Here is a 23,287-nt window from a genome sequence, read left to right as displayed (position 1 = left end):
CAGCCAGAGCTGGATCAGGCCTAAGCTAGGAGCCAGGACCTTCATCCTGATCTCCCACATGGGTAGAAGGGTCCAAGCACTTGAGGTATCAATAAGCTGGATTGGAAGCAGAACAGCTGGAACTCAAATGGGCATTCTGATGTGTGATGCTGGCATTGCAATCGGCTTAACCTGGCATTGCAAGTAGACTTAACCTGGCTGTGCCATAATGCTAGTCCCCAAAACCTCATATTGAAGAGACTGGATCTGTAGTAACTTTTCTGTATTCATGCATCCTATAAGCTCTGGTGTAAATACCTGAGTCCAGGATTTCTAAATCTAAAATTCATGATTTTCCCACATGCTTTTTTTTTTAATTAAGTAGATATTACTTTTTTGAGCAGGTTTTGGTTTACAGAGAACTACACAAAAAATACAAATAATTTCCACATCTGTCTTATGCATTCCCCATTCCCTCATTTATATAGTCTGCCAATGTAGTACACTTTTTTTTACAGTTGATGAACCAATAGTAATACATTATTTAACTAGTCCACAGTTTACATGGAATTTCACTCTGTGTCACCCATTGGGTGGACTCTGACAAATGCATAACCATATGGATCCACCAGCAGTTATGATCTCACTCAGCATTGTTTCACTGCCCTAAGAATCCCCTCTGCTTCACCGGCACATCCCTCTGCCGGCCGCGAACACTAAGCTTCTGGCGTCCTCTGATTTCTGTATGTCTCCATAGTTTGGTCTTTTCTAGAATGTCAGGTACTTGGAATCATGCAGTATGTAGCCTTTTCAGATTGGCTTTTTCACTTACATTTGAGATTCTGCATGTCTTTTTTGTGACATTTTCATTGTATGGATTTAGCACAGTCAGATTAGTTCAGTCTGCTAAGGATGGAAGACAGAGGAGGGATGATCACCTGGTGATCAGCCAGGAAGCACCCACTACTCCCTCGATTCTGTCCTGGGGCTCCATCTTGGCAACCTAATCCAATCCAATCACTTTCCGAGGGCCCTGCCTTCAGATATTGTAACTGCTTATATTTTGCCAGTCTTTCCAAATATGTCAATATTTTAAGTCTATTCATTCTTTTCCTCTTTGCAAATTGCAATGACTACCAAAGTTATTAGTTGCACTTTTAACTGCTGTGGAGGCTTCTGACTCACGGGGATATTCTGAGAAAAAGCAAACAGTTTTAGGGTTGTCTGATTACTCCCATCTGTATCTCTGCCAATTTCTAAGTGCTGATAACCACCATTGAGTGACTGAGGTGTTATTCCCTTACAAATAGGATGTGCCCTTGAAAGTTAATCATTGTGAATTGTTTTGTGTGTTTAGTTTGTAACTGTGGTTATGATTGTTCAATAATCTGAATGCTTGATGTTTTTTACATTGGATAAATTTTTAAGTTTGATTCCTGATATTTTGACTTTGTCATTTTAGGATCACCAAACAATTTTAAGAGCTTGGGCTGTAAAAGATTTTGCTCCAAATTGCCCTTTGTATGTGCAGATCTTAAAGCCTGAAAATAAATTTCATATCAAGTTTGCTGGTAAGTTTTTCCCTTGAATGAGATCCTTTCTTCAAACTCCGATTACAATCATTAGAATCTGTGGAACAGAAAGGAATTCTTTTTATCACTTGATATTAGAGTATATCTTCACTTTAATATGTGACACAACAATAATTTTGAGTGAGTCTTTACTTTTTTAAATATAATTTGATAATTTTTACTGTGGAATTTACTGATTACCTTTGTCAGCCTGAATTAACAGTGACAGATTCATGTATTACCTAAACACAAGTTTTATATGCTCCATTTATTTATACTCAGATTTACAGCTACACATATGGTACTTTGCTGTAGATTATTTAATACACATACTTGCTTATCATGAAATAACTGAATATATCAAATTATATTCAGGTATATTTAAATAGATTTAACTTGAGATGGACTTTGAAAAAGTTTCAAGAAAAAAAGACAGATGTGAGTTTGTTTTATGAGACATTGTTTTTAAAATAACGAAGTTATACTTTGAATTGTTCCAGAAGTGAACAATAAAATGGTACGTGCTTTTTATAAAGGCTTCTGTAGGATAAAGGAACTAATTCTGATTTTGTTAGCAATTTATGTACATATGTTTCTCAAAAACATAACAGCCTTATTATATTTTATAGTATACTTCATCTTAATAGCCTAAACTCTTAAGTCATTAAAATATAAGTCATTTTATCAATCAATGTATCAACAAAATCAATTTCTTTCAGAACATGTGTTTACATTATTAAACTGCTTGCCTAATACTATATGATATTGCAATGAAAATGCTAAACACGTAGAAAATCGAAAATAATAAGGAAACCCTGAAATTGTTGCTATTCAATTTATCTTATGTCTTTTGACTTCCCATAAATGATGTCGTAATTTTTTTCTAAGATTATATACGCATAGAAAACAACTTAAAGTAATGACTCTCAACCCTGGCTGCATGTTAGTGTCTCTTTGGAGGATTTTATTTTAAAGGTCACAGATATTCTGAGATGGCTCCAGGGCTTCTCTAAACCTATTACCTAAATGGAAAGCTAAAAATAAAAGTATTTCTCTGGTAAATGAGCTTGTGAAATTACATGGAAAAGTATGTATAAATGATTCAATCTAAACACGTTGCATATATAAGTAGCATTCAATAAATCCCAATTGTTTATGTAAAAGTCAGATGACTTTTTAAAAATTATTTAACAAAATGAGTTATTTTTGAAAAATTTTAATTATGTCCACCATGACTTGCTGTTACACAATTTTTTCTGTGGCAATAATGATGTGAGCACTAGACAACATCTGAAAATATGAAGTTAAAATTGAGCCTCATCACTTAAGTCTTCAATAAACAAATTAATATATGAACTCTAATTCCCTTTCTTATTCAATGGCTGTAATATAAATGATGTCTCAGTTCTATTGGTTAGGGTTGGTGGTATGGCTTTAAATGAATACTATAAGAAAAGCATTAGAGATTCAATATATGGTACTGAATCTGCATTTTAAAATAATATGTAGCTTGGAGAAAATAGTTAAAAATTTTTGAATGTGGCATAACTGAAATTCAGAACAGATTTCAGCTTTTTACACCATCTTTATACAGTCCATTGATAAGCTCCCCACAGATGGATCATACTCACATGTGTACTCATAGAAACAAAAAAATTTGATTTGCATTGCTCCTCCTTACAGTTATTGTTTTGTCATTATTTTGGTGAGCCCTAATCATTAAAATGCATGCATTATGTAAAAATTCTCTACCAACTGTTTTCTCCATATTTGTCAACACTTGTGGAGATTCTTTTCAGTACTGTCTAAAATCTTTCATTTCTAGGGCTACAGTATTTGAGGAGCATTCTTTTTACATTATGAAAGTTTGATTAAAATGCCAGAAAAGGCTTCTGAGGTGATATACAAGGCTCTGAAACAAAGATATTTTATATCTCACCATGAGGTTAAAAGACTCTGGATTTACTTTCAAAAGACAATATATATAGCTTTCACTTAGTTTGTACAGTAGATTGTTAAGGTAACAGTCTCCAAAGAACAATGCTCCCTGTGGCTGTGTCGAGCTGCAAAATGTGATGTTGCAGCTTTTTACCATGAGCAGATGAAATCTGTTTCCCCAACCCTTCTATGTGGGATTGCTTGGTGGCTGGCTTTGACCAACAGAATATAATAGAAGTCACTCTCTATGACTGCAGAAACTAAGCATTGAAAGGTCAGGCAATTTCTGTTTTCCCTTTATTGGAACACTTCCTAGAGATTACGTAAGAAGAAGCCTAATAGAGCCTTGTGAGTGATGAAAAAGCACGTGAAAAGTGAGGTGCACCCACTTGTTCAACCCCCAACTTACTTTCTTTTTTAAATAATTTATCTTATGGGGGCTAGCACTGTGGTGTAGTGGTTAAAGATGCCACCTGCAGTTTCGGCATCCCATATAGGCACTGCTTCCTAACCCAGCTGCTCCACTTTCTATCCAGCTTCTGCTATGGCCTGGGAAAGTAGTAAAAATGGCCCAACTCCTTGGGCCCTTGCACCAGTGTGGGAGACCTGGAAGAAGCTCCTGGCTCCTGGCTTCGGATTGGCACAGCTCCAGCCATTGCAGCCCCTCCTCTCTCTGTGTAACTCTGACTTTCAAATAAAGAAGTGTCTTTAAAATTATTTATTTATTTATTTGAAAGACAGAGCTACAGAGAGGTAGAGGCAGAGAGACAGAGAGAGGTCGTCCATCCACTGGTTCTCTCCCCAGATGGCCACAATGGCTGTAGCTGAGTCAAACTGAAGCCAGGAGCCAGGAGCTTCTTCCAGGTCTCCCAGGTGGGTACAGGGGCCCAAGGACTTGGGCCATCTTCTACTGCTTTTCAGGCCATAGCAGAGAGCTGGCTCGGAAGTGGAGCAGCTGGGACTCGAACCGGTGCCCATACTTTCTAGCCAACCCAAGTCTAATGCTGACTCACAGGGTTTTCAGAAATAAAACATTGGTTGTTTTTAGTCACTGATTTTGGAGATACTGTTTTTTCCATAGATAATGGATATTGTTTGTGATAAATTAATAGTTAACTTTAAATCACCTCACTTAATAATATTCATTACAGTCTTGTTCTTGAGTCTCATGGATTTTAAAAAAAGAATGATTCCAACTTTCACAAGGTATTAACGTGACAGATTTTTCTTTCTGTTTATTTAAATACCCTCTTCAGCATACTTCATATGGTGAATTCATATTTATGCATTTTAAAAAGTAAATGCATGTTATTTAAAGATGCATGAAATCTCAGAGAACTTCAAAATTCCACTTATAAATGTATGAAATATTAGTAGGCAGAGCACTGAGGCAGTCAGCCACTGTGCCTTTGTGCAGAAATAATCTTCATCTCTTTATGCATCTCTTTCTTCTTAACTGTTGACCGTAGGCATTCATTACTCCAAATTGAGTTATTCTACTTTATTTAAATAAATTTTCACATGAATTATTAGAATGTTAATTGTAATTTAAATAGTGTTCCTCACTTTGAGTATATCCAAAAAGGAAAATGCCATGTGGATGTGATTTAAGCAATTGAAAAGACTGGAGCATGTTCTTGATCAGATCAAGAGAGGAAAGTAACAATAATGAACCTAGAGACAGACAGCAAGAATAAAATGCCCAGGAGAATAATAGTTGCGATAAGCAGATCTCTGAATACAAATTCCAGTTTAATACAATTTATGGGGCGATTCAAGTAAAAGAAAACTATAATTCCCAGTAAATTAGTTTAGTGTTATAACCACACATTTCCAAAGAAAAGAAACATTAAAATGTTTCTCATAGGAAAAGAAAGTTTACTTTTAGCCATTTGTCCATTTTATAAACACATTTGTCAAAATAAACTAATTAAAACTGCAAATTTTGCAATGGGACATTTGTTCTATATATTAATATCATGACCTCAGATTTCTTCATCTCTTTAAGCTTAAATTTTTCAACTTATTTTTTAACATATATTTATTTATTTGAAAGTCAGTTACACAGAGAGAAGATAGGCAGAGAGAGAGAGAGGTCTTCCATCTGCTGGTTCACTCCTCAGTTGGCCACAATGGCTGGGCTGCGCCAATCCGAAGGCAGGAGCCAGGAGCTTCCTCTGGGTCTCTGTCATGGGTACAGAGGCCCAAGGACTTGGGCCATCCTCCACTGCTTCCCCAGGCCATAGCAGAGAGCTGGATGGGGAGTGGAGCAGCTGGGACTTGAACCAGGGCCCATATGGAATGCCCGTGCCTCAGGCCAGGGCTTTAACCTGTTGCGCCACAGTACTGGCCCCAAATTTTTCAATTTATAAACGTTTATAAAGAGAAACTACCCTTAAGGTTTTTTTGCACCATTAAACAGTACCCATCAAAGTGATTAATAATGTGGGTGCTTATTTTTCATCCTTACATCAAATGTGTATTATATTTATTTTCCAGAAAAATAACTGTGTCTTCCTTGAGACATACAGCTTACAAACAGCTTATTACAGAAATTCAAAAAAAGCTCATAATTCTAAACAGTAAACAATTTTCCAGAAAATAGAAAAAGTATATCTCCAAATAATTTGATGGAACTAACATAGTCTTGATTAGAAATAATTAAGGATAGTATTAGAAGTGATATTTAGAAACCAATTTGTTATCATAGTTGAAAAATTATATAAAACACATTAGCAAAGAAAGTCAACTAACATTGGAAAACAGATATTTGGTCACTAATTTGAAATTATTCTGAAAGTAGATTATCATTTTAAAGGACAATAATTATTATTTCAGGGGCCGGCACCGTGGCTCACTTGGTTAATCCTCCGCCTTTGGTGCTGGCATCCCATATTGGCACCGGATTCTAGTCCCGGTTGCTCTTCTTCCACTCCAGCTCTCTGCTGTGGCCTGGGAAGGCAGTGGAGGATGGCCCAAGTGCTTGGGCCCCTTCACCTGCATAGGAGACCGGGAAGAAGCACTTGGCTGCTGGCTTTGGATCGGCGTAGCTCTGACCATAGCGGCCATTTTTGCGGGTGAACCAATGGAAGGAAGACCTTTCTCTCTGTCTCTCTCACTGTCTAACTCATCTGTCAAATTAAAAAAGAATAATTATCATTTCAATGTATGTAGAAAGAGTGTTTGAAGTAGAATGTAAGATCCACTCACCATATTAAAAAGTCATGAAAACAAAGACTGTTAGAAAACTAGGACAGAAAGAACTTCTTAATAAGACAAATCATCTTCAAAATAACCTTAAAAAAATTAATGGACACATATTGAAAGTCTGTGTTTAAAGTTAGGTGTCAACATGACTGTCTACTAAATTGTTTTTATATAGTATTTGCTTCTGGAAATATTAAGTTTGTAGAATAGATGGAAAGTAAAGATATAAGCATTGGAAGATAAGAATTTAAATTGGCACTGTCCACATATCATCAGGTACTCTGCAAGGAAAATTCAAAGTTTTTGTTTTCTTCCTATATCTGTGTTCCTTAGAGGAGCTCACCCATCTGTAAGATTTACAGAATTAAATCCTGTCTTCAGTATCATCTGTGAATGCCCACTTTAATTCTGATGGCATAGTCAATATCTCAGATCAGATTTCTGATAGCCATTTCAAAATTAAGATGTCTAAAGATAGTTACTGATTTTCTGTGACCTAACACCTGTTTCTCACCCATTTGCACAAGAGGAAACCTGTGAATCATTCTTCCATTCTGTGTATCTAATCCATGCAAGTCTCAGAAGTTAGACTCCTTGTGTAGATCAGTTTTGTTTGCTACTAACCTAGTCCGTGCTGTGAACACGTATCACTTAGGTTATTCCAAATAAGACCCTTTTAACCTCTTCTGAACATTCACAAGTTGTATCTGTGAGCTGACTGCTTCTTTTCAGATTCTGCAGCACATTAACAGTCTGAAGAGCCATTGTATATTGTGGTAGGCAGTGAGCTACATCTCAGTACCTCAGTGTCCACCCACAGTCCATGGTTTCCTTTTTCTAGAATTCAGATGCCACTGTTCTTTTACAAAATCATTGTTTTTAAAGGATTCTTTCTTGTGGACTATTTTTTGTCAACTTTTGTGTCTCTTTTCCAGTGAGAAACATTTTTACCAACATGATATTTATGTAAGAAGTGGCCATCAGGACTCAAACAAATGACAGAGGCAAAGGCAGTGTGTTCCATATCTGTGACTAAAATAAAAATAGGGTTTTGTAACATCTTGTTTTCTTTGTCAAACTCTTGTGGGATGGGTAATTCCAGTGAAGCCTGTCCAAGGTTGACTATCTGATCTAACATTATTTAGAAAAAAGTAATGTCCCCATGTTGTTCAGCCCTTCATAAATTGTTTAACCTTAGTTGCTAAACTATGAAGACAAGATCAAAAAATTATGGTAATTTGATTTTCAGACATGTTTGTGTAGCTCAAAATTTAATCAGACTAAAATCTAGCTCATATTTCCTGTTCTCTACATTCCAAAAATTATCAGGCATATGAAAGCACACACACACACACATACACACACCCAAACAGAATATGTATACCTTTCTAGTAAGAGTTTCTTTATTGAGAAACCTTGAATGAACATTAAGAATATATTTTTCTCTCAAATTAATCAATTTTATCTAAAAAAATTTGCTGTTTATCTCCCAGTCAGAGGAACTCACTTAGATATCATTAGGAGGTTAATTCAAGAAAAAGGAGCAAATTAATAGCTAAATTTAAGATCATACTATCCCAATGCCCCCAAGAAAGTGTTATATCATCTGGAAACATTCTGTTCTCTTTCTTTCCATGTCTAATTTTCTTCAGACGTGGGTTCACTTCTTTTTAAGAAATATAAGATGTCACAAGCAAATTTGTTATTTTTCAGGGACAAGTACAAGTGAAGAATGTAAGAAACAATTAGTAAATTGAATTGTGACTTATTTTCCATGTTTGATTATGATATTCTCCATATAAAAGAATGTGACTGTAGTTCATGAATGAAAGAAATGAAATCGTATCACCATAGTAGAGTGTTGACTGAATGAAATACTTTCTGCTTCACAAATAAAACATGCCCAGGAGAATGAATCACTATACTAAAACAGTAGGAGTTAGTTCCCCCATCAATTAAAAAAAAAAACACTTAATTTTAATACGTTTAAAATACAAGCAAGAGTAAATATTTTTAGAAGTATCATGGACAATGTTGTATAAACATACATCTCTTAGAGTTAATAGTATGACTAACATCATAAAAACAATATTGTCTAACATACACATGCACACACCAAACACATGCACACACACACACACACACACACATATTGGAGAAATTATTTAACCAAAAAAGTCAAGCTTTGGCCTCAACTTAGCCACCATCTATTTTTTTTACTGGAACACCAGACATTTCAATGCCTCACTTTTCTCTATCCAAAAAAGAGAGTGGGAAAATATTTCAAAGCAAGATAAATATTGGAAATTATCTTAGCTGTTTCTAAATAACATATGGATGCTCAGGCTTGACTTTCACCAAATGGTGAAGTGTGAGTTTTTCATGCTGACTTTTTTCATTTCCCATAGAACACCCACATAGACATCTTTTTAAACTTCATTCTTACAACCTACTTAAGAACAAAATGCTTTGAATTCCTATGTTTTCAAAATATAAAACATCAAACTTTTAAAAATTCTCAATTTAGCGGAATAGAAATCTGTCCTTTCAAATGTTTTTATTGTGGAGATCAACAGAAACTAACATAACACCATATTAAAACCAGCCTTATCTGGAGTGTCTTTAACTTTTTTTTTCCACTCTTTTTTACTTTGGAAAAAAAATCAGAATTATAGATTTAAAACAAGAAAAACTTGTATTCCCTCCTTCTCCAGTCAACAATTGTTAACATTTTGCCATGTTTTCTTAAACTTATCTCTATGTATACATACACATACACATAAACACACACACACACATGCACACACAAATTTTTTTCCTCCAGAATTCTTCTAATAAGATGGACGACACACTTCTACATAGACATCCTAACATTTTTATATCTAATAGGGTAAAGGATAATTCCATGGATCCATTTGAAATTCAAGAATTGGCAATTGTCCCCAAAATGTCCCCTAAAACTATATTAAATGCAATACTAAATAATAGTTACACTTCCATTGCATCTACTTTTTCCCTTTCTTTTTGAAAAAGTTTATTTACAGAGTTTAGAATCACAGAAGAGTAGTATGAATAATACAGAGGGTTATCAGATGCCATTCACATCTGATATCTTCCCTTGATGTGAATGCCTTATGTTATCATGGTCTGTTTCACGAAAACAAGAAATTAACATGGACATATTTCTAAGTGAAGTATCTTCTTGGATTTTCATCTTTATAACAAAAATTAATAACATCTTTTTCCTTTTTGTAGCATTTAAAATTTAATATGTGGATCTGTTACACAGCACAACCATCTGTCCTGTTTATTCTGTTTGACACTTGATTAAATTGACATTGAACATGAGATGTTTCAAGCCATTTTCTTGTGGGCCACTCATAATTTAATTAACTCAAATATCTTGATACTTTATTCATTAGTTTTCTTAAAGTTGTATCCCGAAAACCAGAGTAGAATATTCCTCTGGCTTTGGAAAATGCCAAGCATAGTCTGTTTATCGCAGATCTATCATTTCCAGTTTGTAATTAATTCCTTGATATACATGTTTTATGAAGCATGCCATATATATCCTTTTAACCCTCATTTATTCAAAAACTCCTCTTGCTTCCTACTGTGAGCAAGTTGTAGGCACTAGAGAATCAGTGGTGAACAAAGTCATCTAATTGTCCATTCCAGTGCCAATTTTTCTCATTGTTTTTACTTTTCATCTTTTAACAGTGAGTGATGCTGTGTGCTTTTACATGAAGGCCCATAATGCCACCTCAACCCCTGGCATAATCTGGTAGACCTCCTTCCTGCCTTTGCCACCCTCTGTACATATCAAAACTCAGCATCCAATTGTGTTCCTGTCTCTGTGAACTTTGCTTGATAAATTTATCTATCGGATAGATCAACAATACTTAGTTAAATTTTTATGATTTAATATAACTCACCCTGACATAATTGCTTTGCCTTGAAAAGACTCTCCAAAAATACACTTTTTATGTACAAAGGATTAGATCTTTATAGTAGTATAGCCAGCAAATAGAGATGACAACTGCTAAAATGGAATAGTTAATGTGTCATTGCCATGGATCCTGCATACCCACACACACACACACACACACACACACACACACAAAAGTTAATGTGTGTAATTGTAAGCTAGATTTTATTAAGGACTTGGTAACTCTGGGGAAATGTTGCGCTCACTGGAGAGGACAACACCCTCACCCCCACCACACCATGGGATGATTATTTAGCAAGCTAGTGTAGTTGTTCAGGTGAGAGACTCTGATTAATTGAACTAGGTTGGTGATAATGGAAGCAGAATGAGAACAGATCTATGAACCATTTCATGTGTATTCTATAGACTTAATACTCAATTTACTGCTAACCAAAGGAGAGCGAGAAATCATTTCACTTTGTAACTCATTTTTGTTAGTACACCTTCACATTTTTTTTTTTTTTTTTTTTTGACAGGCAGAGTGGATAGTGAGAGAGAGACACAGAGAGAAAGGTCTTCCTTTGCCGTTGGTTCACCCTCTAATGGCCGCCGCGGTCGGCGTGCTGCGACCGGCGCACCACGCTGATCCGATGGCAGGAGCCAGGAGCCAGGTGCTTTTCCTGGTCTCCCATGGGGTGCAGGGCCCAAGCACCTGGGCCATCCTCCACTGCACTCCCGGGCCACAGCAGAGAGCTGGCCTGGAAGAGGGGCAACCGGGACAGAATCCGGCGCCCCAACCGGGACTAGAACCGGGTGTGCCGGCGCCGCAAGGCGGAGGATTAGCCTAGTGAGCCGCGGCGCCGGCCTGTTAGTACACCTTCACATTTAATGTGAGTTAATTCTACTTTGGCAAATATAGATATGAGTAGTTCCTGAATATGAAAATAAGAAGAAACTGATGAGAATATGGTGTGGTGAATTCTCAGAAACTGAAAAATTTAATGTGAGTACAAAAATGCAGAGAATTAGCAGAGATTAGGTTTGAAAAACAGAACAGAGATAAAATTATGAAAAAATATGTGATCCATTTTTTTAAGGATATTGAACATTAGGATAGGGAAAGTCCTCAAGAATTCTCCAGCAGAATGTAATATCAAAGCTTGAGTTCTTAGAGCTCTTGTGTGTAATACTGAGAAGTGCTAGACAGGTAGCGGCTATGTGAGTGAATTTCTTGTAGGTGGTAGTAAAAGAATGCATTCGCAGAAATCCAAAGTGGATGAAGACATCAGCTAACATTTGTATATACAATTACATGGAGATTTCATGAGGAAATCATATGAGCTACACTTAATTTTAAATGAATTTAAATAAAACATAACTAGTGAAATTTATTTATTTATTGTAGGAATAAATATGGTAAGAAACAAAATATCTACCCATATGAGAATGAGTACATGAAACATATGTAAATGGGGTTTACTATAATCCAACTATGAATCATTAGTAGAAGTTATATTAAGATAAATGCTAATACTAGTGAAATAAGCAGCATTAGAGATTCTTTAAAATAGGTTAAAATCTTGTTAATACAATTCATGTACATAAAATTATGTCATTTTTATGAAGGAATATATAAGAGGACTTCAAAAATAAATGGAAAATGGTATTAAAAGGGACTTATTTTGATGCAAAATATTTTTGAAATTCATGTATACAGAAATTTTCAAAAAGTTTACAAAATTGTGTATTATGAAAAAAGTGCATCAGTTTCAAGATATTTTACAGCAAAATAAGCATGGTTTAATTCCATTTTCCATCACTATTTTGAAGTCCTGTTGTGTAATGTTAGGTGAAAATTAGGTTTGTTAATGATAATTGCTTTTAATTTATTCATGGATTTTTGGATTATCCCATTTTTGCTACAAGGTCTAAATTACCAAGACTAATTAATGTCACGATAAAATTAGTCAATAGCTATGTATAAGCAGAGAGAAAATTATTTACTGAATTATAACAAGAAATTATGTTTGCATATACCACAATAATGTCTTTATGTGAACCAATTATGCTAGTATGACTGTATTAAATATAACGTTTGAATTTATGAATATATACAATTAGAGTATTTTTATATTTTAAATCTATAATATTGATGATTTTAATTTAACCAGTTTCATTTGTGCTAATGTCATAATTCTTTTTTTCCAAATTTTTAAATTTTAATTTGTAATAAGTTTATACCAGATTCACTATGATTTGTAGATCCAATTCTAAGCACATAATATTTCCTTCCTTCCACTTCTCTCTCCAACTCTCCTTCCTTCTCTCTTTTTTAGTTTTTGAGATAACATATTTTAAACTTATTAAACATAAAAGGCTTGATACTTTACCAAATAAGAAGTTTATAAGTAAAAAGCAAAAGACCCTAGTTTAGTGGATTATAGACAGTGCTATAAAAATAATTGAATGGAAAAATTACCATTTCACGTATATGCAATAAATCTTAAATTAATCAAAGGTCATTTTAAAACTATAGTAGAATAACATTCTTAACCATTGGTTGACAAAATTATAAAACAAAGTTTTACAAAACTATATTTATAGCAATACTGGTACACAGATATTTCTTTCTTTTTGCTTTTTTTTCTTTGTTTTTTTTTTTTTTTTTTTTTTTTTTTGCTTTCAAACTTTTATTTAATGAATATAAATTTCCAAAGTACAGCTTATGGATTACAATGGCTCCCCCCCCATAACTTCCCTCCCACCCTCAACCCTCCCCTTTCCCACTCCCTCTCCCCTTCCATTCACATCAAGATTCATTTTCAATTCTCTTTATATACAGAAGATCAGTTTAGCATACATTAAGTAAAGATTTCAACAGTTTGCTCCCACACAGAAACATAAAGTGAAAAATACTGCTTGAGCACTAGTTATAGCATTAAATCTCAATGTACAGCACACTAAGGACAGAGATCCTACATGAGGAGTAAGTGCACAGTGACTCCTGTTGTTGACTTAACAAATTGACACTCTTGTTTATGGCCTCAGTAATCACCCTAGGCTCTTGTCATGAGCTGCCAAGGCTATGGAAGCCCCCTGAGTTCACTGACTCTGATCATATTTAGACAAGGCCATGGTCAAAGTGGAAGTTCTCTCCTCCCTTCAGAGAAAGCTACCTCCTTCTTTGATGACCTGTTCTTTCCACTGGGATCTCACTCACGGAGATCTTTCATTTAGGTTTTTTTTTTTTTTTTTTTTTTTTTTTTTTTTTTTTTTTCCCCAGAGTGTCTTGGCTTTCCATGCCTGAAATACTCTCATGGGCTTTTCAGCCAGATCCGCATGCCTTAAGAGCTGATTCTGAGGCCAGAGTGCTGTTTAGGACATCTGCCATTCTATGGGTCTGCTGTGTATCTCACTTCTATCAGCTAGAATTTGCAGACACTAGTCTTGTTTATGTGATCCCTTTGGTTCTTAGTCCTATCATTATGATCAATTGTGAACAGAAACTGATCACTGGGACTAGTGAGATGGCATTGGTACATGCCACCTTGATGGGATTGAGTTGGAATCCCCTGGTATGTTTCTAACTCTACCGTTTGAGGCAAGTCAGCTTGAGCATGTCCCGAATTGCACATCTCTTCCCTCTCTTATTCCCACTCTTACATTTAACAGCAATCATTTTTCAGTTAAGTTTCAGCACTTAAGAAGCATTGTGTATTGATTACAGTATTCAACCAAAAGTATTAAGTAGAACAAACAAACAAAAAATACTAAGAGGGATAACCTATTAAGTTGCTCATCAACAGTCAGGGTGAGGGCTGATCAAGTCACTGTTTCTCATAGTGTTCGTTTCACTTTAACAGGTTTCCTTTTTGGTGCTCAGTTAGTTGTCTTTTTAAAATTTTAGCTCCCTCCCATAAAAGAGAACATGCAGTATTTGTCTCTGGAACTGGCTTTTATCACTCAACATGATGCCCTCCATTGTGTCCATTTTGCTGCAAATGGTGGAATTTCATTCTTTTTTATAGCTGAGTAATATTCCATAGTATATATATACCATTTGTTGTTTATCCATTTAACTGATGGTGGAAATCTTGGTTGATTCCAAATTTTGGCTATCGTGAGCAGTGCTGCTATAAACATGGTGGTGCAGCTATCTCCTTGATAAATTGTATTCAAGTCTTTTTGAGTATATATTGAATAGTGGGATTGCTAGATCATCTGACAAGTCTATTTCTAGTTTTTTTAAGAAATCTGCACACTTTTTTTCCACAGTGGCTGCACTAATTTACATTCCCAGCAACAGTATATAAGTGTTCCCCTTTGTCCACATCTTCTCCAGCATTTGTTACACTCTCTTTTGGATTTTAGCCATTGTGGCAGAGTTGAGGTGCTATTTCATTGTGGTTTTGATTTGCATTTCCCTTATGGCTAGTGATGTTGAGCATGTTTTCATATATTTGTTGGACATTTGTATTTCCTCTTATGAGAAAAGTCTTTAAGTCCTTTGCCCATTTCTCAATCGGATTTTTTTGTTGTTGTTATTTTTTCAAGTTCCTGTTATATTCAAGATATTAATACGTTGTCAGATTGGTAGCTTGCAAATATTTTTTCTCCTTCTGTTGGATGCCTCCTCACTGTATTGTTTGTTTCCGTTGCTGTGTAAAAGCTTCTGAGTTTCATATAAACTCATTTGTTTAGTTTTGCTTTTATTGTCTGTACTTTGGGGGTCTTGTCCAAGAAGTCATCCCCTTCACCGATGTCCTGGAATGTTTTCACTAGTTGTTTTTTTTTTTTTTTCCAGCAGCTTCATTGTCTCAGATCTTAAATTTAAGTCTTTGATCTGTGTTAGTTGCTTTTTGTATATGGTGAGAGGTAAGGATCTAAATTCATTACCCATAATCCACTGAATGGTCTGAGTACTTCTGTCAATAATCAGTTAGTTCTATGTGTGTTTCTGGGCTCTCTGTTCTGTTCCATTGATGTATGTATTGGTTTTCATGCCAGTACCATGCTGTTTTCATTATCATAGATAGCTTTGAAGTCAGGTATTGTGATGCCCACATATTGACTTTTCTTGTTCCGGATTGCTTCGGATATTCTGGCCAACATTGCTTTAAGCTTTTGCCCCTTGGCTGAATGAAAACTAGTGTATAGGAACTTTATTATTATTATTATATTTATTATTGTTTTTTTATTACAATAATAATGGTAGTCAGTATTTAGCTAGTTCTTTTTTTAAGATTTATTTATTTATTTGAAAGTCAGAGAGAGAAGGAGAGTAAGGCAGAGTTAGAGAGAGGTCTTCCATCTACTGCTTCACTCCTGTTTCCTCTACTGCCAGAGCTGCACTGATCTGAAGCCAAGATCCAGGACCTTCTTCCCGGTCTCCTATGCGGGTGCAGGGGCCCAAGCACTTGGACCATCTTCAACTTTTTTCCAGGCCATAGCACAGAGCTGGATTGGAAGTGGAGCAGTCAGGACTTGAACCAGCACCTGTACGGGATGCAGGCACTGAAGGCGGCAGATTTACCTGCTACACCATAGCACCAGTCCCTTACCTAGTTCTTAATGTGTGCAGATATTGCTATACTAAAGTAATTATTATAGATTTATTCAATTCTCATCACAGCCTTGTAGGTAGTATATTAGTAGTCTATTACTGCATAAGTAAACCAAGACTTTGTGGTGTAAACAGCAATAAAAATGATGTCACAGTTTCTGTGAGTAAGGAATTTGGGAGAGGTAGTAATCACATTCATCATGCTACACTGGGGCTGCTTGCCTTGGCTACAAGTGCAGCTTCCAAGGTGGTTCACTCAATGTGCTGTATAGGTTAGTGCTGGCTTTTGGTAGGGAGATTCCGATTCCTATTATACAGACTCTTTCTGAAGACTGCTTGGCTGTCCTCATGCTGTGGCAGCTGGCTTTTCCTAGGGCAGTTGATCCAACATAGAGCAAGGCAGAAGCCACGCTGTCTTTTTTTTTTTTTTGACAGGCAGAGTGGACAGTGCGAGAGAGAGACAGAGAGAAAGGTCTTCCTTTTTCCATTGGTTCACCCCGCAATGGCTGCTGTGGCCGGCGCACCACACTGATCCAAAGCCAGGAGCCAGGTGCTTCTCCTGGTCTCCCATGTGGGCATAGGGCCCAAGGACTTGGGCCATCCTCTACTGCCTTCCTGGGCCATAGCAGAGAGCTGGACAGGAAGAGGAGCAACTGGGACAGAACCGGCGCCCAGACCAGGACTAGAACCCCAGGTGCCAGCGCCGTAGGCAGAGAATTAGCCTATTGAGCCATGGCGCCGGCCCACAATGTCTGTTGTCACATTGCCTTGGATGTTCCGCAGCATCTCTTTGGTTACACAGATCAACCCTGCTCTGTCTAGAAAGTAACAATACAAGGTGCAGGAATCATTAGTGATTCTACAGGCTGGCAACCATAGGCAGATTCTATTGATATTTCCATTTTATGGATGAGAAAACGGAGACCTAAAGATATTTAGTAAAACATGAATGATGCCATGTTAAGTGGGAGAGTCTCAACTTACCCTTTCTGTCTCCAGAATGTGAGATGTTAGAGATATGTGGTTTTGCCTCCAACAGTTCATTTTAAATTTCAACCATGGATTACTAAACTGAGTTTATACATTTTAATGTTTCTATTGTTCATTTGTGTGTGCATTTGTGTAGAACATATATCCTTGTGTCTTTATTTCTACTTTTCTCTCAGTGAGCTGTATTTTTCCTATTCTGAAAATTATAAACATATGACTTTATAAGTTGTTGCATTTTTTCAATCTGCAACTTCTTTTTGCATTATGTGTACTTGTTTTAAACTATCAGACTTTTATCTTTTTTAAGTCTTTATGGTTTTTTTACCTCTAGATTATCTGTGTTTATGATTTAATAGTTCAACTCCATATTTTTTTAATTTCTAAAGCTTAATTTATTGGAGAGTATTTTTAGTGATTCCTAGAATTATTCCCTAAGTTCAAAAATTGTGGAGAGTTAATGACAGAAATGTCGAACTTATTTTTTTTTTTGTCAAACTTATTTTAACTCTTGGAATCTGTTGATGTAAATATCACGTTGAAGAGTTGTGGGGCTGTTGGACACTGGTTGATGTTGGTGCTATTGTGGAAGGGGCAGTCCAGAGGAGGGAGGAGCCTAGCAAGACAAAACAGTTGGTTCTGTTGACTTGTTAAGGGAATCTCACTTCACATTAAGGGATTCCTTTTTAAAGTGCACGTGTTGCCTGAAAAAAGTGAAATTTCCATGTCTTTCTTGTGTTTACTTTATTTAGATACTGGGTGAATATGTAGTTGATGGCAGTAGTATATGTAGGTCTATCTAAATTGGGAGGAATAGACGTTTGAGAGAGAGAAGGAAATTCCTTAATTACAAATAGCTTGAGAAGTATTACTTTTATGCATTTCTCTTGAGTCTCAGTCCCTTTCGTTATTTGGTTTATGTGACTTGAACTCCATGGCCTGTCATTTTATTGTCAATCTCATTTCAGAATTCTGATTTCCTTTGCTTTTACATTTTCCATAGTTCCTAGTTGAAAATAAACAGACAAAAAATTTTACATAGATGGATCCTATTTTAAATTTAAAAAAAAAAGTTTTTTGAAAGAGAGAAAATCTTTCATCCACTGGTTCCCTTCCCTCCCTGAGCTCCAACCTAGTTTCAAACATCTGTGGCAGGGACCCATTTTTTTTTTTCCTTTTTTAAGATTTATCTATTTATTTGAAAGGCAGAGCTACGGAGAGAGAGAGAGAGAGAGAGAGAGAGAGAGAGAGGTTTTCCATCTGCTGGTTCACTCCCCAGTTGGCTGCAACTGCTGGAGCTGGGTCCATCCGAAGCCAAGAGCTTCTTCCAGGTCTCCCATGTGGGTGCAGGGGCCCAACGATTTGGGTCATCTGCTACTGCTTTCCCAGGCTATACCAGAGAGCTGAAACGGAAGTGGAGCAGCTGGGACTTGAACCGGCACCCAAATGGGATGCTGGCACTTCAGGCAGCGGCTTTACCTGCTATGCCACAGCACTGGCATCTTAATCCATTACCTACTGCCTCCCAAGGTGTGCATTATCAGGCAGCTGAACCTGAAGCAAAGGCAGGACTCAAACCTAGGCACTCTGATTTGGAATATGGTTGTCCCAAGTAGCAGTTTAGCCTCATCAAGATGCCTGTTCTTTTCCTGATACCTGACTGAATACAGCTGGATAAGAATCACACAGTGGATAAGCATTTGACTAAGTGATTAAGATGCCACCTGGGATACCCACATCCCATATCAGAGTGCCTGGTTTAAGTCCCAGCTCCACTTAAGATCCAGCTTCCTGCTAATGCACACCGTGGGAGGCGGCAGAAGATGACTCAGATACTTGGGTCTCTCATCCAAGTCAGAGACTAGAGTGAGTTCAGGGTTCCTGGGTTCCTGGGTTCAGTCTGTCCAAGCCCTGGCTGTTGCAGGTATTTGGTGAGTAAACCAGCAAGCAGATGGGAGATCTCTGTCTCTATATCTCCCTTGCTCTGAGTGTCTCTACCTTCAAATAAAAAAGTTTAAAAATCACACAGTGGGGGGCCCATGTCTTATTATCATACACTGAATTTCGACAGCTCAATGAGGCCCGTAACATGTGGATTTTTTTTGTTATCAATTCATTTTCTTATGCTTGTAGTTACTCCATCAATCTTTATCTCATTTTCTCATTCTCAGCAATAGAGAATACATGAAAATTACTTCAAAATTTCCAAATGTATTTCCAAATATTTATTATCACTCCAGGCTTCTTGCTTGTTACTATTGAAATTGAAGACATATTCATTGAATGTCTTTTGGATTAATCCCCTTGCTCAGAAATGCTTTTGTCTCCTTAATCTTCAGATCTTTGTCTTAGGTTTACCTAATTCCATAAACATTTAAATGTCCTCCTACTTGCCTAACTTTATATTTTAAAAATTAACTCTTTAGTTCACCTTTCAACTCACTTATTCTTAATTACCCTGACAATCTTAGTTTCCTTACTGATGACTTTCTTGATTTCTCTAGGGCAGGAAAGGTGTCTTTTATATCAACTTAGAGCGCCTGCGTTTATTTTCTATTTAACATCTATTATCATACTGATTTGCTAGTAATAAATTTCATGGTGATCTTTCAAAATATCTTTGAGCCAGTCACTCAGATCATTTTTATTTGGTAATTCATTTAAGAGACAGAGAGAGAGAGAGAGAGAGAGATAATGAGAGAGAGAGAGAGATCCCACCCACTGGTTCATTCCCTAAATGCCCACAAAGGCCAGGGTGAGTGTGAAACCAGTGTGAGCTTAATCCAGGTGTCCCTCGTGGGTGGCAGAAACCCAATTATTTGAGCCATCAACAGTAGCCTGCCGAGGTCTGCATTAGTAGGAAGCTGCGACCCAGACACTGTACAGATACGGAATGCAGGCATCCTAACTGCTAGGCCAGATGCCTGCTGCAAATATTTTAATTCAGCCACAGTTTTGTGTTTTGTGACTGAAAGGGAATGAAATTAACTTTAAGGGCAAACTTGCCTGCATTTCCCCCAAAGTTCACCATTATATGATGCATGTTTGGGGAACTTAGTTGTTGTATTTTCTCACTTAATTCAATTTAATGGCTGTTTCAGCTGTTTTTCCATTTGGTAGCAAGAAATAATCCTTGAGATGAGTTCAGGAGAAGGGAAAACTGCTTCTGTTACCTATTTAAGTGCCTGGTTAATCAGTGGTAGAATTGCACAGATTTGTAGAGTTCTTGGGAGGTGGCTGGAATTCAAATCAATAATGCATTTAGGCAAGTTGACTAGTCTGTCGGAACATTATCTGAAAACTGTTTAACATGATTTGTGCCATAGAAATTTTGTGATATTTTGGTAAAATATGTACATATTTGTATATATATATATTGTAAATATATATTTAGATACACACATGTTTGAAGGTCCTCAAAATCTCATATAAAATGAATTAGAAGATAAGTTTATTTTGGTGCAGACAACTTTCAAATACATTCAAAGGGTTTTCAAAAAGTTCATGGAAATTTTTAATTCCATTTTTCATTAACTTTTTGAAGGTGTTTTATATATGTGTATGTATATACATTTTCACATATCTATGTTATACATTATACAAACTTGAATATTACTTGATATTTCTAGTAAGTTTCAACAACTAGAAAAATTATTTTGAATGTTTTATAATAAAGAAATATTAAATGACGGCCAGTGCCATGGCTCAATAGGCTAATCCTCTGCCTGTGGCGCCGGCACACTGGGTTCTAGTCCCGGTTGGGGCACCGGATTCTGTCCCGGTTGCCCCTCTTCCAGGCCAGCTCTCTGCTATGGCCCGGGAGTGCAGTGGAAGATGGCCCAAGTCCTTGGGCTCTGCACCCACATGGGAGACCATGAGAAGCACCTGGCTCCTGCCTTCGGATCAGCGTAGTGCACCGGCCACAGCACGCTGGCTGCGGTGGCCATTGGAGGGTGAACCAACAGAAAAGGAAGACCTTTCTCTCTGTCTCTGTCTCTCTCTCACTGCCCACTCTGCCTTTCAAAAAAAATGAAATATTAAATGAAGGGAAATTTTAAGTGTTTTCCATGATTGGACATTACACAATGGATATACATGTACTGAAACATCACACAGTACCCCATAAATGCATATAATTTTTGAGACTGTTAAATTAAAAAAAAATTTAAAAGATTAAAATAGCTGCATTTTATACTATTATAAATTAGTAAGGAAAGAATACTTTTGTCTAGAACCTAAAGAAATTGGGGTTATGAGGACACAGTTTTCAAAAACAGTATTAAGGCTGCTGTGTTTTACTGAGACATATAAAAGAAGAGGTGGGCATTGAAATTAAAGCTGGTTTGCTCCAGGATGCAGGAAATTTGACTCTTTTTGAACATTTAATTAGTATGATATATTCAAAAAACCTTACAGCATTAAAGTAAGTAGTCAAGCAATTAGGAAAAGAGAAACACACTTTTTTTCACACTGTATTTTTGAAATGAAATAAATCTGCTTTAAAGAATGTTGCCCATCTCAATCTGAGCTGGATTCTGTATATTTAATAAGCATACTTATATTTAGATCTTGTAAAGCTAAATGACTTTTAAAGGTTTACTTAAATCTATTCTTAGCCACTTAGTGGTTGAATGCTTCTCAGTTCTTGAATTGGCAAAACCCCTGCTATGTGCACGTGTACACACACACACACGTGCATACTCTTAGAATGGCTATTTATGGACTAAAGTGACAGGATGAAAATAAAACTCACTTGATTGCTAAATATTACTTATTCTCATATAAGATAAAGAGGTAATTTTTGTAGCAATCAATCCACTCATGCTTATAAATAGAATCTAATCAAGGAATATGCAAGCGATTTTATAATGCAATTGGTTCTATGGGTCCATGTAATAAACTTGTTCTCCATACAGTACAATTGAATAACATTCAGTTTTTAAAATTGATCCTGGTTTGTGTTTTTGTTTAAAACTCTTTTCTAAGGTATATTTGATTTCTGTAAATCAAAACCCAGCACTAGATTGGCTCAATGCACTCTCCAATGTTTACTGCTTTCCAAAGAGCCGTTACCTGGCAACTGCATGGAAGAAGCTTCTGGTACATTCAGTCATATGAAAGCTCAGAAAATACTGTGATGCAGACTTGTTAAAAGATAGTCTAAGAAGTAATTACCAATTTTATCTTCCATAAAGTCAACAGAACTTGAAAACAATTTTGATTCATATCTCTCTATAAATTTGTATCTTCAATTGTAATCATTCATTTTTAAAAGTTTTTAAATTGAAGATGATAAAAATAACACTAAAACAAATCTAGAAATCCCATATAATACTGCTATTTTGAAGGTCATATCCCTCAAAATCTCCTTCCCATCCACTGAGGAAGTTTTTGTCAATAGTGGTGCTCATCCTTATAGACAGATTACTGTCCTTATTCAGATACTCGAGTGGTTGTGCAGAGAATGCTACGTGTTGATAAAATGAGATTGTATATTAATTGTATAGCAGAATTATGCTACATTGTTTTCCTTTTACATTAAAAACTATCATGAATTTATTTTAACTCTAATTTAGAAGGCAGAAAGATGGAGGAGGGGGAGAGAGAAATCTCCCATCTATTGGTTCATTCCCTAAATATCTGCAGCAGCCAGGCAGGGCTAGGCCAAGCTGAGGCTGAAAGCCCGCTCTCCCACATGAGTGTCAGGGACCCAAGTATTTGAGTCATCACTTCCTAACTCCCACGGTGTACATTAGTAGGGAGCTGAATCATAAGCAGAGGATCTAGGACTTGAACCAGGCATTCCAATATAGGATGCAGGCATTCCAAGTAGTGTCTTAACCAAACATTCACTCTGGTTTACATTTTAAATTATATTATTGGCATTGTTTAAGGATGTTTATTGATTCTCTTCATTTTTATTCATTCTTAAAAGTTACTTATTTGAGAGGCAAATAGAGGGAGAGGTATGGATAGATAGATGGATAGATGGATAGATAGATGGATAGATAGATAGATAGATAGATAGATAGATAGATAACAGATATCCTATCTGCTGGTTCACTCCCTAAATGCCTACTAAAACCAGGAGTAGGCCAGGCCAAGCCAGGAACC

At 36.3% G+C, this 23,287-nt stretch overlaps 1 protein-coding gene across 9 annotated transcripts in view; it reads left to right on the top strand.

The window, feature by feature from the left end:
* Nucleotides 1-23,287, top strand: part of KCNT2 (potassium sodium-activated channel subfamily T member 2) — a 411,093-nt gene that overhangs the window by 235,533 nt on the left and 152,273 nt on the right. For all 9 annotated transcript variants that reach the window (XR_007909589.2, XM_051820439.2, XM_051820437.2 and 6 more), the window contains exon 13: nucleotides 1,442-1,550. Coding sequence is in view for 8 of the 9 variants with exons in the window: in XM_051820439.2 (XP_051676399.2) it covers nucleotides 1,442-1,550 (109 nt within the window). In the remaining variant the exon portion in view is untranslated. The remainder of the gene's footprint in view (nucleotides 1-1,441; nucleotides 1,551-23,287) is intronic.

The sequence above is a fragment of the Oryctolagus cuniculus genome, chromosome 13 (genome assembly GCF_964237555.1).
Source record: "Oryctolagus cuniculus chromosome 13, mOryCun1.1, whole genome shotgun sequence".
In the NCBI taxonomy this organism is placed as follows: domain Eukaryota; kingdom Metazoa; phylum Chordata; class Mammalia; order Lagomorpha; family Leporidae; genus Oryctolagus; species Oryctolagus cuniculus.
The sequence above is the reverse complement of the archived record's forward strand: the minus strand, read 5'-3'. Positions and strand labels throughout refer to the sequence as shown.